General features: G+C 46.0%; 1 protein-coding gene across 1 annotated transcript in view; it reads right to left on the reverse strand.

Annotated features, from left to right (window-relative positions):
- Positions 1-1745: 1745 nt before the first annotated feature.
- LOC310784507 (protein crumbs homolog 2-like) overlaps positions 1746-19311 on the reverse strand; it is a gene marked incomplete at both ends in the record, with an annotated part of 36656 nt that continues 19090 nt past the window's right edge. Inside the window, 9 exons of the mRNA XM_083645491.1 lie at positions 1746-1967; positions 2119-2245; positions 3148-3294; positions 3494-4349; positions 5330-5495; positions 10534-11078; positions 11506-12444; positions 16124-16237; positions 17700-17903. Of these exons, the coding sequence (XP_083501617.1) occupies positions 1746-1967; positions 2119-2245; positions 3148-3294; positions 3494-4349; positions 5330-5495; positions 10534-11078; positions 11506-12444; positions 16124-16237; positions 17700-17903 (3320 nt within the window). The remainder of the gene's footprint in view (positions 1968-2118; positions 2246-3147; positions 3295-3493; positions 4350-5329; positions 5496-10533; positions 11079-11505; positions 12445-16123; positions 16238-17699; positions 17904-19311) is intronic.

Here is a 19311-nt window from a genome sequence, read left to right on the forward strand (position 1 = left end):
GATCAACTTTTTCCATAGAAAGCAGAGGAGACTCAAACTCGGGAACAGGAACAAAATGGCGTGGGGAATATGGTAATGTGTGACTGGGTGTTTCCTGGGGATGTGGCTATGTTCTCTGATTTAGAGCTGACAAAACACTTGAATTATTATTATTATTATTATTATTATTATTATTATTATTATCATTATTATTATTATTATTATTATTATTATTATTTTAAGACTTGGAAAAACTAGCTCTCTGGTTTCTGGTGTTGTCGTCAACACATACTGATTGAACAGTCCTGGACCATAGGAATGACACAGAATTTCTTATATTAGTTACTATTCTCATGTAAGATATTGCTAAAAAAAATAAAAATAAAAATTACAGTGACTTCAACTTTGGGAGCACATCACAATTTTTACATAACACAAAGACATGGACAAAACACTCACAGCATATGACACATGCAGTGACAAAGAATGGGTATAGTGGTTTGCCTATTGAGCTACACAGTGCAGGATAATCTATTGAGCTACACAGTGCAGGATAATCTATTGAGCTACACAGTGCAGGATAATCTATTGAGCTACACAGTGCAGGATAATAGCATTCTAAACATAGTCAGATTCGAAGGGTGCAGTGATGTCCGTACTTCCATAGCGTCTGGGCGTCGGTATTGTGTTTAGACTATCGTGCTCCAACCCACCCTACCCACATACAGTAGTATTGTTTTTAGACTATGGTGCTCGACCCTACCCACATACAGTAGTTGAAGTACCTAACCCTACCCACATACAGTAGTTGAAGTACCTTGTTTTAAGAAAAATTTGTTTTATTTTGCGATGTCATGGAGAAGTAGGGTAGAGTTCACTGCTACCATGGAAATGTTTACCGCCCCCGCGAACTTCGTCTAGTGAGTTAGCTAACACTGAACTCTATCATCGTTTACGTTACATTTACCGCAGAGCAGCCATGATGTCCCGTTCCGTCAGAAACGTTCAACCCCACAAAGTGTTTCCTCGTCCGATCAGCTGGTCCCCGCTGGTCCCGCCCACTTCCGCTCAGATGCTCTCCCTTTGGCTGAAGCACTCTGTCGCTGAATCATCCACTAGTCTGATTTGTCCAATGAACGGGCCGCAGTGGAGTGTCTTCCTTCACTCGTAAAATAATATATGTACACAGTCTTGTGCCTTTTCCTTTTTGTTTTTGCTCTGAATCAAATGATTTATGGTCACGATTCATCTGCTAGCTGGTTGTCTGCTAGCTGTTTGTCTGCTAGCTGGTTGTCTGCTAGCTGCTTCCAGGCTTAAATCTCTTCATATAAGCATTTTCTGAAACGTCAATGAAGAAATGAAGGGGAATTCACTTCCTGGAACCAAAAAGGCTTGAGATTATCCTCGAGGGGACCACCAGGGTCAGAGAACACGATCCCCAGCAGGACCACCAGGGTCAGAGAACACTCTCCCCAGCAGGACCACCAGGGTCAGAGAACACTCTCCCCAGCAGGAATGCCCGAGTAATCCAGAGAGAAGACAGTTTCTCCCAGCCGCTGCTGCTGCTGCACAAAACACCTGTCCATCACTGAGGCTGAACGTCAGTCGTCTTCCCGAGCCGAAGGTCAGCCATTGATTTCTCCTCCATAATCTGTCGTGTTGGGCAGTGGGCCCCCAGCAGCGCAGCACTGCAGTAACAGCACACGTCCCTCTCCGCCCTTTAGAAGCCAGCCTCCAATAAGCCCCAGGCCACACGCATGCAGGCCTCAGATCAGCCTCTCCTCGGGGGGCACTTTGAGCACGTTGCCCATCTCCAGCCTGGCCCCCGCCACCTCCTGGCAGCTGGGGCTGTAGGTGCCCTCCGACTGGCGCTTCTTCCGGGCCGTCAGGATGAGGAAGAACACGGCCAGGATGGCCAGCAGCATGCACAGGGTGCTCAGCGGGATGGCCACCGCCAGCCAGGGGACACGCTCCTTATGAGGCTGCTTCTACAAGGAGGAGAGAGAGGAGCAGGGACAGTGTTGGGCAAGTTACTCAGGAAGTGGAATTATGTTAGATTATTACTCCTTAAAAAAGTATTAATATTACTTTACTTTATTGTATTAAATGTAATTCGTTATATTACTATATTGCACTTACATTGCTTTCACACAGTGCACCGCTGAAGCCGGGCACACACAGACACTGGACGTGGTTGAGTCTGTCCAGACAGGTGGCGCCGTGGAGGCAAGGGCTGGACTCACACTCATCTATTTCCCTCTCACATCTGGAACACATCAGCGGGACTTTAAGGCAACGCTGACTGACAGACCATGCAGCAACTCACACACGTCAGCGCTCGTAACCTCTGCACGTGGACTTGCTTTCAACCATTCAAACCTAAGGTGCCCTCGAGAAGAGCATTGTAAAACGAAGGCACATTTGAAAGGGATAGTGTATACAGTATCTTGGCTGAAAGGGTTAACGATGCAGACACTGCATCAGGTCTTAAAGGGAGAACAACGCAAATGTTGCATCAGGTGTTGGTGAGACACTATGAATAGGGTAAAAGTTTTAACTAGATATCACCATGAAACTGACCCAGATGACTACTTACAATAAGTCAATACATTTTTCTTTCTGAAATTATCTGTTTAAATATGCAAATGAGTCATTATCTACATACGGTATGCACTAATTTGCACGGATTTCCAGAAGAGAAATCTGAACATTGGATAAAGCCAGGTTCAAAATTCTTGTTTCATTCTGTTGACATATTAGAGCCAAAGGTTTTTACACAAAGGGAATTTTGGAGATCTCCATAAATCAGAAAATACTGTCAACAGTCATTAAAAAAATCAATCAATCAAAAACTGTTTCTGTTTTTATGAATAAAATGTTAGGCTATATAAATCAGGCTATGAATGATATGAACAAACTCCCCCAGTAAAAACCTTCAGAATATAGTTAGGAATAAAACAGGAAAGTTTGGAGTAAGTGGACCCTTTGAGTATGAGAAAGGGAAAACTGAATTTTGACCCTCTTCACCTGCCATGTCTCACCACACTGTCCCTGGAGCAGCAGTGTGAAGAACATGGAGTGCACTGTGCATAGCACTGCTCTCACCTGAAGAACATGGAGTGCACTGTGCATAGCACCAGAGTGCACTGTGCATAGCACTGCTCTCACCTGGCACCAGTGTATCCCGGCTTGCAGGTGCAGTTGCCCCCCCAGACGGGGGGCATCTTGCGGGGCCACTGCAGGGGAGGGACAATGCAATCCCCTCCATTGAGACACTGTGTGCTCACATTGCACGCCACTGGAGGGGAGCGCCACCTATAGGATGCACACAGACATGTTCTATTACGATGTACAGTGTACAGGTGAAAAAGTATGAAAAGATGAGGTCAGATGTGCAGTAAGACACTGAAGCTACACACTCACTCTAAGACTATTTAGATCACTAAATACATCAAAGGCCAAAATGTAAATGGAGACAGAAAGCAGCAGCTTGCTGATGTGTTGTCGTACTCACTGGCAGCGCGCGCCGCTGTAGCCTTGTGGACATGAACAAGTGCGGCTTCCTTCCAGGCAGGTTCCTTCATTCACACAGCTGAACTGCAGACAGTCGTCCACCTCGTCCTCACAGTCTTTGCCTGAGTATCCAGGCTGGCAGTGGCACTGGTAGTCTGCCAGCAGGTCACTACATGTCCCGTAGACACAGGGCTCTGGCAAACACTCGTTGATCTCTGACTGGCACACGTCCCCTTCAAAGCCTGGACTGCAGCTACAGTTGAAGGCATCAAACTGGTCCTGACACTCACCCTGGTTTTGGCAGGGCTGGGAATCACAAACCGCGGTTCCGTGGCATCCTACCATGGGCTCGTGCCCACCCCGCCTGGAGAAGCGGGTCGTCTGGGGCGGGTCCGGTAGGTTTATGAGCGGCAGATAGACTCCACCTACCCTCACCTCCCCTAAACATCCGGTGAAGTTCTCAGCCAGCCACACCTTGGTGTCATTGAGGAAGTTGAGATTGCCGCCAACGTCCAGGCTGCCGCCCGCCCTCTGCCCGTCCACAGTGAGGCGCCAGCGGGACACAGGCTGCGTGGGGTCGGCCATGGCCAGCTGGATGTGGTGCCATGCCCCATCAGCCACGAGCATGTCGCTGGTGAAGGCTAACAGCTCCGGACTCTCCCCACTTTGGACTTTGACCAGCAGGGTGGAGTTGAGTAGTCCCAGGCAGAAGACCTCGCCTCGGTTGCCGGCCCGAAATAAGATGGCGTCCTCGTCCCGTGTTCGTACATCCATAGTGACGTTAGTGACGGGGCTCACCAGGGAACTGTTGGCAACATACTGGAGAGCGTTGTCATGGAAGGTGGCTTCAGTTAGGCCTGGGGGAGGAGATGATCAGGTCAACCATATGGAACAGAGTGCATTGTGTGTGAGTTACATAATGGTAAAGTCAAGTCAGGTCAAGTCAAGTCAAGGTGCTAAGTTCATCATTTAACTTTTATCAACCAATCAACCTGCTGCCACAAACGTCTCAGCTGCAGAACTCCGTTTAGGTTTCCTGAGCAATATTCTCATGGCATCATTATATGCCATCTGAATTCTCCGCATGCTCACTCTCCTGTATTCTGACCACAAGTGGGCAGTATAGAGCGGTGTGCAGTGCAGTATGCTCTAAGAGCCACCTTCAATCCATCTGAGCACATGCTAAACTTGCGTGACAGGATATTTGCTTGTGCATACATCTTGCAGCATCATCATCATCATCATCATCATCATCATCATCATCTGTCATGTGTTCTATAATAAAATGTCCAACATATTTCACCTGTCAAGTTATTATTGACAGTTTGAAGTCAGGACATTTGAGACATTTGTCCTCTTTGGTTCTGCTTTCTGGCTTACTGCATATGATATGATATCATATTCATATTAGCATATTTATTTTGAGACAGTAACATTACAAACGAGCAAGGCCATCACTACCAGACTTTAAAGTTGATGCTGCATTTTACATTGTGTGCTGTGGGGTGGATACAGGATACAGCTGAAGTGCTTTACTGCACAAAGGGATAGTCTATTGCTTTATGGCATATAGACCGAATCATAGTACAAAAGTCACTTCCTTGACAGCTGGCAATTGATTTGAATTGCGGAAATATCGGCAAACTTGTTTTATTGTTTATTTCTGTTGTCATTTTCAGCCGTAACTGTAACTTGTAAAGATATATAGCGTAGTTGAACACGGGTGGTTTTCATGCATGGTTTCATAATATGGTCGTTATGAAGCCCTCTGCAATATGAATCAACTTGAGCTGACTTGGCACGATGATGTGACAACACAGATGAAAGGTGCACTCACACTCATAACCGTCTGATAGCTCCACACAGCGGGCTGCATCAGAACAGGGCCCGTCCACGCACCACAGACGGGTCTCACAGCGCCGGCCTGAGAAGCTCATGGAACAGTTACACAGGAAGGCATTCCAGGTGACTTGACACCGGCCGCCATTCAAACACGGCTTCTCCTGTGGATATACAGTACAGTACATGCCACAACAATGAATGAATGAATGAATGAATGAAAGCTTTATTTCGGACAAATAATAATAAATAATACAAATAATGTTTATACAATAGCACGAAATACCAAAGGAAGAAAACAGAATAGTTGATCATAATACAATGCCAGCGGCAAAAGTCCGAAAAGGAGTAGGCTGAAGTACAATGTACTTACAGTATACAGTCCTACTAGTCCATGGGCCAAAGCCCCAAATTTCACTCATTGGTATCACTCAAGGTGGCAAAATCTAGTCACATCTTTTGAAAAGGTACATGTCCATAGATGATATTTGGGTATGATAACCTTTGCTAAGTGGTAGCTTTGTCACAGTTATCAGCACATGAAGTTAACCACCCCCTACAATAAATTGGTATCTAGGCACTGGTGCATATCCTACTTTAGGCTCATTTTCAGGACCTTTACTCATGTTTTATGAAGGCATGGTTGGTCTAATTTTAAAGGGTAGACTCATAGGTTCATTTAAGCACAGTTGTGAGTTTGTCTAATAAACATAGAGGTCACATGGGCTCTTCAAAGTGTCAACAACATTCGTTTAACCACCATTTCCGCCTAAACTATAGTCTTTATTTGAGCATTATGACATGTAGGAACATCACTGACACAAATAACAAAACCTGAAATACTCACAGGACTGTAACAATTGAGGAAATGTATAATCTTCCCATATTATCCCACTATGAAGGCTGATTGTGGGATTTTGATGGGCCCGGGCCAGAATTTTCACTAATTGGTACCATCCAAGTTGACAAATTCTAGTTTTGTATTTTGAAAAGGTCTGTACCTTTAGATGATATTTCAACTTGATAAACCTTCCCAAGTGGTATCTTAGTCACAGTTAACCCTCAATGACACCAAACATTGATCCAAAGAAAGAGACAATCTTGTCACTTTATTTGAACAGAACACCACTATCACAAATATAATATTAAACAGTAAAAAAAAATCTTACTTTTTTCCAAATTTTTTTTATCCCCCATTAGTGCTCATTTTTTATTTATTTATCCTGGTTGCTGCTCCACCCTCTGCCGATCTGGGGAGAGCTGAAACTGGCTCCATGCTTCCTCCGAGACATGGGCAGTGTAGCCAGTCACTTCTTTTCACCTGACAGGGGAAGCTTCACCGGTAGGATATGGGACATCCCACGTAGCACGTGGGATGATCACGCTATTCCAATGAGTTCCCCTCCCTCCGAACAGGCGCCCTGAACAACCAGAGGAGGCACCACTTCAGTGACCAGGATATTGCATGTTTTGGTGAGGGGTTCCTATATGAAGGAAACCCCCAGGGGGCACGGGGAGAACATGCAAACTCCACACAGAAAGGCCCTTTTGACGACCCCACCCGGGCGGTGGCCACTCGAGGACATTTGGTGCAGAGCAGCAGGTAGCAAAGATTGTTGGCATCACATACACTGGATGACGGTGCATACGTCCTGCAGACAAATTATTCCATATTGGAAAGATTATGGTAGACCAGACAATTGAGGAGACCATAAACAAGGACAATCAGACTGCTGGAGGAACCAAGGGTTTCAGCCTGAAAGCTGGTGCAGTCACTTCAGACAGAAGTCAGTATATGAGGCAGCTCAGGAACATGAGAGGCAACAAGTCCACAGACTGTTTCAGTCATCACGATCTACAGAAGCCCAGAATAGAGAAGGATAGGGCAGATGTGAATGCCTTTGTAGAGCTTATGGAGAAAAGCTGGGTAAACCCTCTAGGTCCAGATCAGTCTAATATCATCAGCCTTTCCACAGGAATTGCTGTGTCACCAAGTCAAGTCAGTCAAGTCAAGTGTATTTGTATAGCCCTAATTCACAAGCATGTCTCAGGACTTCACATAAAATATGTCTAGCTAATTCTAGCTACCACAACAGTAGCAATTACAGTAGTAATAATAACACATTGAACAATCATATGATAGAGAAAGAGTAACCAGCAACCAAGTTCCATGACAAAGTGGGAAAAAAAGAATCTGAAGACATTCTCAGGCATCACAAAAAGAGATAGAGGAAACCAAACACAAAACAAGGAGCTGGTCTTGAAAGCAGATAGAAATATTTTTGGGCATATGATCATTGCTTCGCAAAGTAAAGATCTGCACATTGAGGATGTCCTGGCTCATGGTCCACTGCCTTGGTCACTTTCAATCCAGATGTCTCATTGCGGAAAACCAACAAAGCCGCTGCGCTTGCTAGCGAGTTAGAGAAATCAACATTAGCAGTTGAGGATATTGGAGACACTCATGCTGAAAGATGATGGCAAGACTTTTGGAGAGATTGCTGGTTCTGTGTTGAACCTAGCGTTGCATGAAGGAGAAAGAGTAAGTTACTCTTTCTCTCTCTTTCAGTTACTCAGTAACTGAATAGATGTGTTTGATGTGTACTGGAAAACATCAATCAAGAATGCCGAGAGGTTGTGGTTCAGCAAGCAGCACTCAATGGAAGAACATTGCCCCAGGACACAATGTCATGCAGTGGAGAAAGCTTTTAAGTAATCCAGACAGCAAAACTGCCTTGATAACATTCATTGTGGACCAGTGAAAGCTGCCACAGAACTGGGCAAAGCTTCAGGACAAGCAGCTATTTGCAACCTGTGGAGAGACATGCTATTGTCTCAACAAAACAGATTGTAATGTTGAAGAGCTAAAGTCTTCCCATGAGGAGGCTGGATGACTATGATGATAATGATGATGATGAATAAAACAGAATATGAATACTGTTTAATATTATATTTGTGATAGTGGTGATGATAAAGATCATTGGTTAAATAAATGATAAGTTAGAATTCTTGATTTTTTCTATCACATGTTCTGTTCAAATAAAGGGACACGATTGTCTCTTTCTTTGGATCAACGTTTGGTGTCATTGAGGGTTAACTGTGACTAAGATACCACTTGGGAAGGTTTATCAAGTTGAAATATCATCTAAAGGTACAGACCTTTTCAAAATACAAAACTAGAATTTGTCAACTTGGATGGTACCAATTAGTGAAAATTCTGGCCCGGGTTCATATTCTACTTTAAGGCCCACAATCAGCCTTCATGGTGGGATATATGGGAAGATTATACATTTCCTCAATTGTTACAGTCCTGTGAGTAATTCAGGTTTTGTTATTTGTGTCAGTGATGTTCCTACATGTCATAATGCTCAAATAAAGACTATAGTTTAGGCGGAAATGGTGGAAAAACGAATGTTGTTGACAATTTGAAGAGCCCATGTGACCTCTATGTTTATTAGACAAACTCACAACTGTGCTTAAAAGAACCTATGAGTCTACCCTTTAAAATTAGACCAAACATGCCTTCATAAAACATGGGTAAAGGTCCTGAAAATGAGCCTAAAGTAGAATATGCACCAGCGCCTAAGATACCAATTTATTGTAGGGGGTGGTTAACTTCATGTGCTGATAACTGTGACAAAGCTACCACTTAGCAAAGGTTATCATACCAAAATATCATCTATGGACATGTACCTTTTCAAAAAATGTGACTAGATTTTGCCACCTTGAGTGATACCGATATCTGGTCTGGCCCATGGACTATACCCCCAAGTCCATAATTCATTTATATATATATATATATATATATATATATATATATATATATATATATATATATACAACAGTTAGTTCCGGCCGGGCAATTTTATTGGACAAGAGGGATCCTACCAGTGCCAATATTTCATGATAATGCACTGGTGCTTCACTGTGTGTAGATCACTCCGCTTCACAGCTGCCCTAATCAACAAAACGCTTCACAGCTGTAGAGTAGACAGTAGTAAAGTAGACAGCCTGCAGTTAATTAGGCTGATTAGGCTACATTTTCGGCAAAGCAGAAAGCTGAGGGAACTATTTTTGTTGGCGGAGGAATAAATAGAGAAATCCTATATTTTCTCAGTTTTTTGTCATTTTTTTAATCAGCTTTGTTTAATAGAACTGTTGTATAAAAGCAATATCACACTCGAGGTCGTGCTGTTGTTGTCTAATATCGGCACTGCTGTGATTATCTTCGGCACTCGGCCTGCGGCCTTGTGCCTGCGACCGAATCACAGCAGTGCCGATATTAGCCAACAACCGCACTCCCTCTCGTGTGATATTGCTTATATATATATATATATATATATATATATATATATATATATATATATATATATATATATATATATATATATATTCATTAATATAATATAATATACATAATATATATCATCACTATATACATATACCATATATCATAACACAACATATATAATATATAATAATAATAATCATGATAATGATAATAATAATAATATATACAATATATATACAATCAGACAAGCTTTGATTAAAAGTCAGTTATCAGAGATATCAGAACATTCTGGAGGAAACAAGAATCCTTGATTACTTATCACAATCTAGCGGAAGGTAAATGTAAGTGTAACAGAGGTAAAAGAGTGACTGTCATGCTCTAAGGAGCTTTGGGATCAAACAAACCGATTTATGGTGAATTCAAGATAGATATTTAGGCCACAATATGAGGAACATCTGTGATGTGCGATAACATTGCTCAATATTGCGATGCCGATATGACTTGCGATAAATATTGAAGTATGCTTATTAGCTATAGCCTACAGTTCCTATGTCTTTCTGCTTTAATACTGCCAACATAGACCCCAACCATTGAATAGCCTACGCCCACAAGCTGTTACCTCTTCTCTGTTACCAGAGAGTACGTTTGTTTACGTTTGAAGTCATCGAGAAGCATCAATCCCATGGAGTTCTGTATTGCAGGTAGAGAGATAGCAGTGAAACTATCATCAACACAGTCGTTCTTCTAGGTTACATTCTCTAAATGTGTTAACTTCTTGTAGAACTCTTGTAGAACCCATCAGCTTGCTGGGGACCCCCAGGAACCACCTCATGTGGTCCCAGACCTCACGTTGAGAACCACTGACTGAGGGTTGAGAAAGTACATTATGAAGTTGTACGACCATACTTTACCTTGCAAGTGTCATCACTGTGGCATCCCTGTAGCACAGCCTCCTGGCTGACCGAGCGGTAGACCTCCACTCGCTCCTCCGAGTGATCTCCCACAGTCAGGTGCTTGTGGTCCAGGCGGACGTCCTGCAGGCAGCCCTTGAAGCTCCCGCCCCAGGACGTGGTGTTCTGGTCCGGAGGTAGTCCTCCTAAGTACACCACATCCCCCACCTCCACGCTCACGTTCCCTAAAGCACGATGGTTCCCTGCCTTGGGGAAGAGCACGTGGCCGTAGCGCACCGTCACCGTCACCAGCCGGCTGTGGCCGTCGGTGAGCAGCTCTGCCTCAGACAGCAGCGTGGTGTGGGGGCTGTAGAGGGCCACGGTGCCCTCCTTCAGGTAGGCGCTCAGGTAGGGCGTTCCTTGGCGGCGAAGCTGCAGGAGCAGACCGCTGTGTTTGAGGGAGCGCATTAAGAAGGAGAGGGTGAAGTTGTCTCCGTGGGCGTCCGAGATGTTGAAGGAGGCGAAGCTAGTTGTGTTCTCATGACTGAAGGTCCAGGATGGGTACTCTGAGAGAGGCATGCACAATGTTGTTAGTAACTTATAGCATTGTGTTAATTGAGTTGTTGGTTGTTGGTGTTCACTCATACAGCTGATATAGCCAGTCTTTCTAAAATCTAAATACATCTGCACCTTGATCCTTGAGGTCCTCAAAGACCCGACTTGGAGACCCTTTGATATAAAAGACCTCCACATTTCATACGGAATGTTTTGACTCTAGAAGTATTCCAGGGCCAGTGTGTATAGTACCACAAGTAAATGGTGTAGCTCTGAGCTCCTTTACACAGAGACCTTACTGTGGAACAGCCTTCCACTAGGCATCAAACTTTACTTTTACATGCTATCCCTTGGATTTTTTATTGTCTATATTCATGAATAAAGTCAATCAATCAACCAATCAATCAATCAATCCCTATTAGATATGAGTACATTTACCTTCCTCACAGGTTTCCCCATAGTAGGGCCGGTGGCATTCACAGCTGGCGCGAACCCACATGTCCACACAATCCCCACGTTGTGAGCAGGGCTCCGCCTGGCACCAGTCTTCCTTGGTGCATCCCATCTCCATCCCCCCCTCTGTGCTGAGGTCCTGAGGCAGCAGCAGCCTATGGTCAACTTCCAGGTCCTCCATACACCCAACGAAGCCCTTCCCACTGGTGGTGCGTGCCAAATATTCCTCTGGTGCTCCTCCAATATACACCTGTCGGAAGGAGCTGGGCTGGAGGAAGATGAGATGGTTGTAGACATCATTCTTCACCGTGCACCCTTTGACATCCTCACACCCGGCTCCTTTCACAACCAGAACCAGCCGGTCGTCCATGGTCACCGTGGCCTGGTGCCATTCTCCGTCATTGACTGGCTGAGGGTGGATAACCTGCAGCACCTTCCCTGACTTCACCCTAGCCTGGAGGAAGCCCCGCACTAGCTCCAGGGAGAAGAAGCGCTCCAAGGTGCCCCGGTAGAACAGCACCATGTCAGGCAGAGTGCTCTTGAATCGGAGCTGCATGTGGAGCCCCTGGTCGTGGTGGTCGTCCGCCTCTCGTCGGGACCTGTTGCTGGACACGTAGCCCTGGGAGTTGAAGGAGAACGTGGTGGAGGCGTTGCAGTGCTCCCCGCTCCAGCCAGCTGGACAGAGGCACGTGTAGCTGTGCTGTCCGCCGTCGGCCAGCAGGGGGAAACAGGTGGCTTGGTGTTGACACTGGTGGCCTCGGCAGCCGACCAGGCGGTCGTCACAGTCAGGCCCACCCCAGGGCTCCAGGCCGGGCTCCGGCTCAGGGCAGCGACACCTATAGGAGTTGGCAGCGTCTTCGCACGTGGCGCCGTTCCGGCAGGGATCGCTCTCGCACTCGTTGATGTCCACCTCACAGTGAACGCCTGCGTGGACGAGAAGACAGAGGCTGACATGTACTAAATACTACAGATCAGACTGCTGCATTTAACAACTATGCTGTTTGTTTTAGCCATGATGATCCAGCTCCCTCTTGGTTACTTAAAGGCATGTTGGATCGCAATGGAAAAAAGTTGTGTACTGTAGCTTCACAGCCATCTTGAAAAAATACTTATCTGTACTGTGTTAGCAGGCTGTATTTTAACCTATGAAACAAATCCAGTGAATCAATCAAACCACTGGAAGGCCAAACTACATAACTGAATTAGATACAGAGCACACGCAGATAAACAGACAGAGGTCTGGTTACACAAGCAACAAGATGTCCATCAACATAATTTGCAGATGAGGAAATGACTGCAGAAATGGCCAATAATTGCACAGTAAGTGGTGAATTAGATTTGGAATCGTCCTTAATACAATGAAAGCTACTGGATGTCTGTGACATTGCTTAATTGCTTAATTGGATCAGCTGGACCTTTGAAATGTAAAAAAAACTGTTACTTTATGCGACACAAACAGAGTTGGATTAGAGACCAAGCAGAGCCTCCTCATGAGCCCGAGCAGCACCAGTCAACTTGCATCAACATCAAAATACCCTAAAGGAACCCTAAAGCTGTTTAGTCTCTGTGCCAAGACTACACGCACGCACGCACGCACGCACGCACGCACACACACACACACACACACACACACACACACACACACACACACACACACACACACACACACACACACACACACACACACACACACACACACACACACACACACACACACACACACACACACACACACACACACACACACACACACACCAAAGCATACTGTACCTGTTAGCCCCCAGGGCCCACAGCACAGCAGCAGCAGCAACATGATGCACTGAGTCAACAAGCAGCACTCCTCAGTCCTCACACTCTCTCTCTCTCTCTCTCTCTCTCTCTCTCTCTCTCTCTCTCTCTCTCTCTCTCTCTCTCAGTCTCTGTCTCTCTCTCCCCTCTCTCTCTCTCTCAGTCTCTGTCTCTCTCTCGCTCTCCCTCTCTCTCACAGTCTCTGTCTCTCTCAGTCTCTCTCCCTCTCTCTCCTCCCTCTCTCCCCTCTCTCTCTCTCACTCTCTGTCTCTCTCAGTCTCTCTCTCCCCTGACTGTCTCTCTCAGTCTCTCTCTCTCCCCTCTCTCTCCCCTCTCTCTCTCAGTCGCTGTCTCTCTCAGTCTCTCTCTTCTCTCTCTCTCAGTCTCTCTGTCTCAGTCTCTCTCCCCTCTCTCTCTCTCTCTCTCAGTCTCTGTCTCTCTCTCGCTCTCCCTCTCTCTCTCAGTTTCTGTCTCTCTCAGTCTCTCTCCCTCTCTCCCCTCTCTCTCTCAGTCTCTGTCTCTCTCAGTCTCTCTCTTCTCTCTCTCTCAGTCTCTCTGTCTCAGTCTCTCTCCCCTCTCTCTCTCTCTGTCTCTCAGTGTCTCCCTCTCCCTCTAGCTTACGAGGCAGAACTGTCTCTCCTCCTCCACGCTGTACCAGGCAGATAGGCAGGAGTGATTACAGGCGCTCCTGTTAGGGATGCACGATATTGGATTTTTTTTTTGCCGATATCCGATATGCTCGTCTGCACACAGTTATTCCCACCTACTTTCAGAGAACATCAAGTCTCTCCTGTATTGGAATTAACACATTATGTCTATTCTTATCATGAATGAACACATTATTATGTCTCCTCTTATCATGAATTAACACATTATTAGACCTATTCTTATCATGATGGCCCACTGGCAGATACAGACATATAAATACAATGCTTTTCAAAATGGACACATTCACCAGGCAAAATAAGAAAACTACTTCAACTTAGGTTAAAAGAGGCCAGATGTTTATTTATGGATTCCTGCTGCTCTCCCTGAGACGAGCCTGGCAATAGCCATCACAACCAGGACAAATTTGACCAATTTCACAAACCGCAAAACAAATAAATAAAATGTAATCTGTCATTTGGGCATAATTAAACAGTATTACGGTAAACAACATTTAACAGTATCGGCAGAAATGTCCGTTTGGGCCGATGGCGATATTTAATTTTAAAGCCTTTATCGGCCAATACGGACCATATCACCGTGCATCTCTCCCTGTTTACTGTACCCCTCCCCTCCCCTCCCCTCCCCTCCCCTCCCCTCCTGTCTGTGGCCCAGCCCAGGCAGAGCAGTCTGTACCCCTCCCCTCCTCCCAGGCAGAGCAGTCTGTACCCCTCCCCTCCTCCCTGTCAGAGCAGTCTGTACCCCTCCCCTCCTCCCTGTCAGAGCAGTCTGTACCCCTCCCCTCCTCCCAGGCAGAGCAGTCTGTACCCCTCCCCTCCTCCCAGGCAGAGCAGTCTGTACCCCTCCCCTCCTCCCCTCCTCCTGTGAGCTTCCAGCTGGCTCCTGTCCGTGTTGACAGGAGGAATGCAGCCCAGGCTGTAGTGCCTCCCTCCCTGATCCATGCAGCGCTGGCCGGCCTGTGGAGGATGCCCCCTAGTGGCAGGAGCTCTTATAATGAACAGGCAGGGGGTGCTGTTAGACTGATATAATGAGGCCGATATTGATCTTGTATTAAAATTTGGATATCAGCCAATCAGTTTGTTTGAAAAAAATAACCTTGTTTTTCTCAGATGAACGTCTCCTATCTTCTTTGATTCAGTCGGTCTTACATGTAATCAGGCTGGTAAGAACCTATCTTCTTTGATTCAGTCGGTCTTACATGTAATCAGGCTGGTAAGAACCTATCTTCTTTGATTCAGTCGGTCTTACATGTAATCAGGCTGGTAAGAACCTATCTTCTTTGATTCCGTCGGTCTTACATGTAATCAGGCTGGTAAGAACCTATCTTCTTTGATTCAGTCGGTCTTACATGTAATCAGGCTGGTAAGAACCTATCTTCTTTGATTCAGTCGGTCTTACATGTAATCAGGCTGGTAAGAACCTATCTTCTTTGATTCAGTCGAGTCTTACATGTAATCAGGCTGGTAAGAAACTATCTTCTTTGATTCAGTCGGTCTTACATGTAATCAGGCTGGTAAGAACCTATCTTCTTTGATTCAGTCGGTCTTACATGTAATCAGGCTGGTAAGAACCTATCTTCTTTGATTCAGTCGGTCTTACATGTAATCAGGCTGGTAAGAACCTATCTTCTTTGATTCAGTCAGTCTTACATGTAATCAGGCTGGTAAGCGGCTTTGCCATAATCTTCCCTCCCCCTGATACATTTCTTGGGAGACGACTGTTTAACGGCCAAGCTGGACAGCTGACATATGGCAGCTTCTCTATTGGCTTTGTTGTGTCTGCTATGTTCCTGCATACCATATGCCCTCATGCCTTCCTAGCCCCGCCCTGCACAGTGCAGTAATGCTGTTAGCCAATTAGCTTCTCATTTTGTCAACCAGAGACTTCTGGCAGAGTTCCTCCCTTCTAAGTCCAGACTTTCAAGGTCAGGTTTTGGGGTTTTTGGGGGGGTTTCCCCTGTTTTGAGTGATGCAGCGACAAATCTCCTCTAATGAGAGAATGGATAGCAGGGCAGGAGGGGGATTAGCGCGTTGCTTTGGGCCGGGGAGACTCACGGCCCCGGGGTTATCATGTATAACTGGGCTGATAGTGAGCAGAGCAGGTCAGAGGAGGTGTTTGCTTAGGAGATAAGGAGGTGCTCCTTCCTTACCTGTGAAGCCGCCTGGACACACACACTGATAAGAGTTGACCAGATCCTCACAGCTACCTCCATGGCGACATGGGTCTGACTCACACTCGTCCACATTCACTGAGCAGTTGTCTCCTGCAAGGCGGAAACTTGTGTCACTTCTCTGCTCAGAAGACAATGAGTTACCTTTACATGCACACTAATATTCCACTTCCGGAAATTACCATATTCTGAAATGGATATGGATCATGTCAGCAGCATTCCGGTTAGATTTCCCAAATTAGGCCTTTTTCAGAATTTAGCATTTTGTGATTTAGAGTTGTCTTAATCCGACATGCATTGGGAATATGCGTCACAATCAGGCTTTTTACGGCAGTTTACAACACACGGCCTTTTTGGCTCATAATTAAAGGAACACTCCGCCCATTTTCAACCAGCTTTGTATCATTAGAACATCAGTAGTATATCAGAAAACTGTAAACGGTTTTGAAGTCTGTCATTTAATTTGACAGTTATTTTGTGTTAAAGTGTGGACCAGTGACATCACTGGTCCACACTAACTCAAATTAATAACTCATTAACTCAAATCAACTCTCAATAACTGTCAAACTAGATGAATGATGAATAGTTTGACAGTTATTGAGAGTTGATTTGAGTTAATCAGTTATTAATTTGAGTTAGTGTGGACCAGTGATGTCACTGGTCCACACTTTAACACTCAATAACTGTCAAATTAAATGACAGACTTCAAAACCGTTTACAGTTTTCTGATATACTACTGATCTTCTAATGATACAAAGCTGGTTGAAAATGGGCGGAGTGTTCCTTTAAGCCCCCCCAAAAAAGGTTTTGAGACCCACAGTTCTAGAGACACTTGGATGATTTTGGTGTATGCTCTAACACAGTGGTGACCAATTTGGGGCTCTGTTTGTTTTGGCCCGCCACGGATTTGGGGGAAAAAAGCAAAACAATTTTTTTATTTTTTTTGCATGCCAGGCCAGGCCAGGCCTGAGTGTGAGAGGATTTCAATCAATAGACAATAACATTGGTGTGTTTAAAATGAGATATTCCACTAAATATGGCTAAAACAGATTCAAACATGCAAAAAAGGCAAAAAGAAAATCGCCGTCGGCCTTAATTAAACATTTTTTTGGGGGGGGATGGGGGGCCCCCCTAAGAGCTTCACCCCCCCTGGGCTGATAGGGTCGCTCCGCCCCTGTACCTTGAGGATTTTTTTTTTTTTGTTGTGAATTAAGTCAAATTTCTCTCTTGATTACAAAGGTGGAAAATACAACTGTTTTTAACTGGGTGTTTACTGATTAAATGTTTAAGCTCCCCACAAATGCAGATGTTTTTTTTTATATATATAACCAATTGCAAATTATTACAATTACCAAACAGATAAAAAGTAGATTATTATATTAAAATGTTATTTTAGATTTAGAATGTTAATTTTCTATAAAACACAAAACATTTGAATGTAATTCCACAACGTTTATTTTTGGCCCTCGGCCCTCCACCCAGATTGAGTTTTGGCCCTTGATGGGAAAGAATTTGGGCACCCCTGCTCTAACAGGTAAGTTGGGGTGTAAGTTACCGGTGAAGCCTGGCAGACAGTGGCAGATGAAGCCAGCTGCGTCCTGGTAGCTGAAGGCGGTGCTGTGGTCAGCTGCGTCCTGGTAGCTGAAGGTGGTGCTGTGGTCAGGCAGGAGGTGCGAGCGCTGGAGACACGCTCCCCCATTCTCACACGGACTCAGCTCACACTCGTCTATATCCACCTGGCAGTTCTCCCCCTCATAACCTGCACACACACACACACACACACAAATGCACACATATAAATACACGTGCGCACGCACACACACACACACACACACACACACACGCACATGCACAGCATTGTGTGAGTGTACCTGGTCAGCAGAGGCAGTCATGATGTGAGTGTACCTGGTCAGCAGAGGCAGTCATGATGTGAGTGTACCTGGTCAGCAGAGGCAGTCATGCTGTGAGTGTACCTGGCCAGCAGAGGCAGTCATGCTGTGAGTGTACCTGGTCAGCAGAGGCAGTCATGATGTGAGTGTACCTGGCCAGCAGAGGCAGTCATGCTGTGAGTGTACCTGGCCAGCAGAGGCAGTCATGATGTGAGTGTACCTGGCCAGCAGAGGCAGTCATGATGTGAGTGTACCTGGCCAGCAGAGGCAGCCATGCTGTGAGTGTACCTGGCCAGCAGAGGCAGTCATGATGTGAGTGTACCTGGCCAGCAGAGGCAGTCATGCTGTGAGTGTACCTGGCCAGCAGAGGCAGTCATGCTGTGAGTGTACCTGGCCAGCAGAGGCAGTCATGCTGTGAGTGTACCTGGCCAGCAGAGGCAGCCATGCTGTGAGTGTACCTGGCCAGCAGAGGCAGTCATGCTGTGAGTGTACCTGGCCAGCAGAGGCAGCCATGATGTGAGTGTACCTGGCCAGCAGAGGCAGTCATGATGTGAGTGTACCTGGCCAGCAGAGGCAGTCATGATGTGAGTGTACCTGGCTAGCAGAGGCAGTCATGATGTGAGTGTACCTGGCCAGCAGAGGCAGTCATGCTGTGAGTGTACCTGGCCAGCAGAGGCAGTCATGATGTGAGTGTACCTGGCCAGCAGAGGCAGTCATGCTGTGAGTGTACCTGGCCAGCAGAGGCAGTCATGCTGTGAGTGTACCTGGCCAGCAGAGGCAGTCATGCTGTGAGTGTACCTGGCCAGCAGAGGCAGTCATGCTGTGAGTGTACCTGGCCAGCAGAGGCAGTCATGATGTGAGTGTACCTGGCCAGCAGAGGCAGTCATGCTGTGAGTGTACCTGGCCAGCAGAGGCAGCCATGCTGTGAGTGTACCTGGCCAGCAGAGGCAGTCATGATGTGAGTGTACCTGGCCAGCAGAGGCAGTCATGATGTGAGTGTACCTGGCCAGCAGAGGCAGCCATGCTGTGAGTGTACCTGGCCAGCAGGGGCAGTCATGATGTGAGTGTACCTGGCCAGCAGGGGCAGCCATGCTGTGAGTGTACCTGGCCAGCAGGGGCAGTCATGATGTGAGTGTACCTGGCCAGCAGGGGCAGTCATGATGTGAGTGTACCTGGCCAGCAGGGGCAGTCATGATGTGAGTGTACCTGGCCAGCAGAGACAGTCATGCTGTGAGTGTACCTGGCCAGCAGAGGCATTCATGCTGTGAGTGTACCTGG

Source organism: Poromitra crassiceps (assembly GCF_964638095.1).
Source record: "Poromitra crassiceps genome assembly, chromosome: 10".
In the NCBI taxonomy this organism is placed as follows: domain Eukaryota; kingdom Metazoa; phylum Chordata; class Actinopteri; order Beryciformes; family Melamphaidae; genus Poromitra; species Poromitra crassiceps.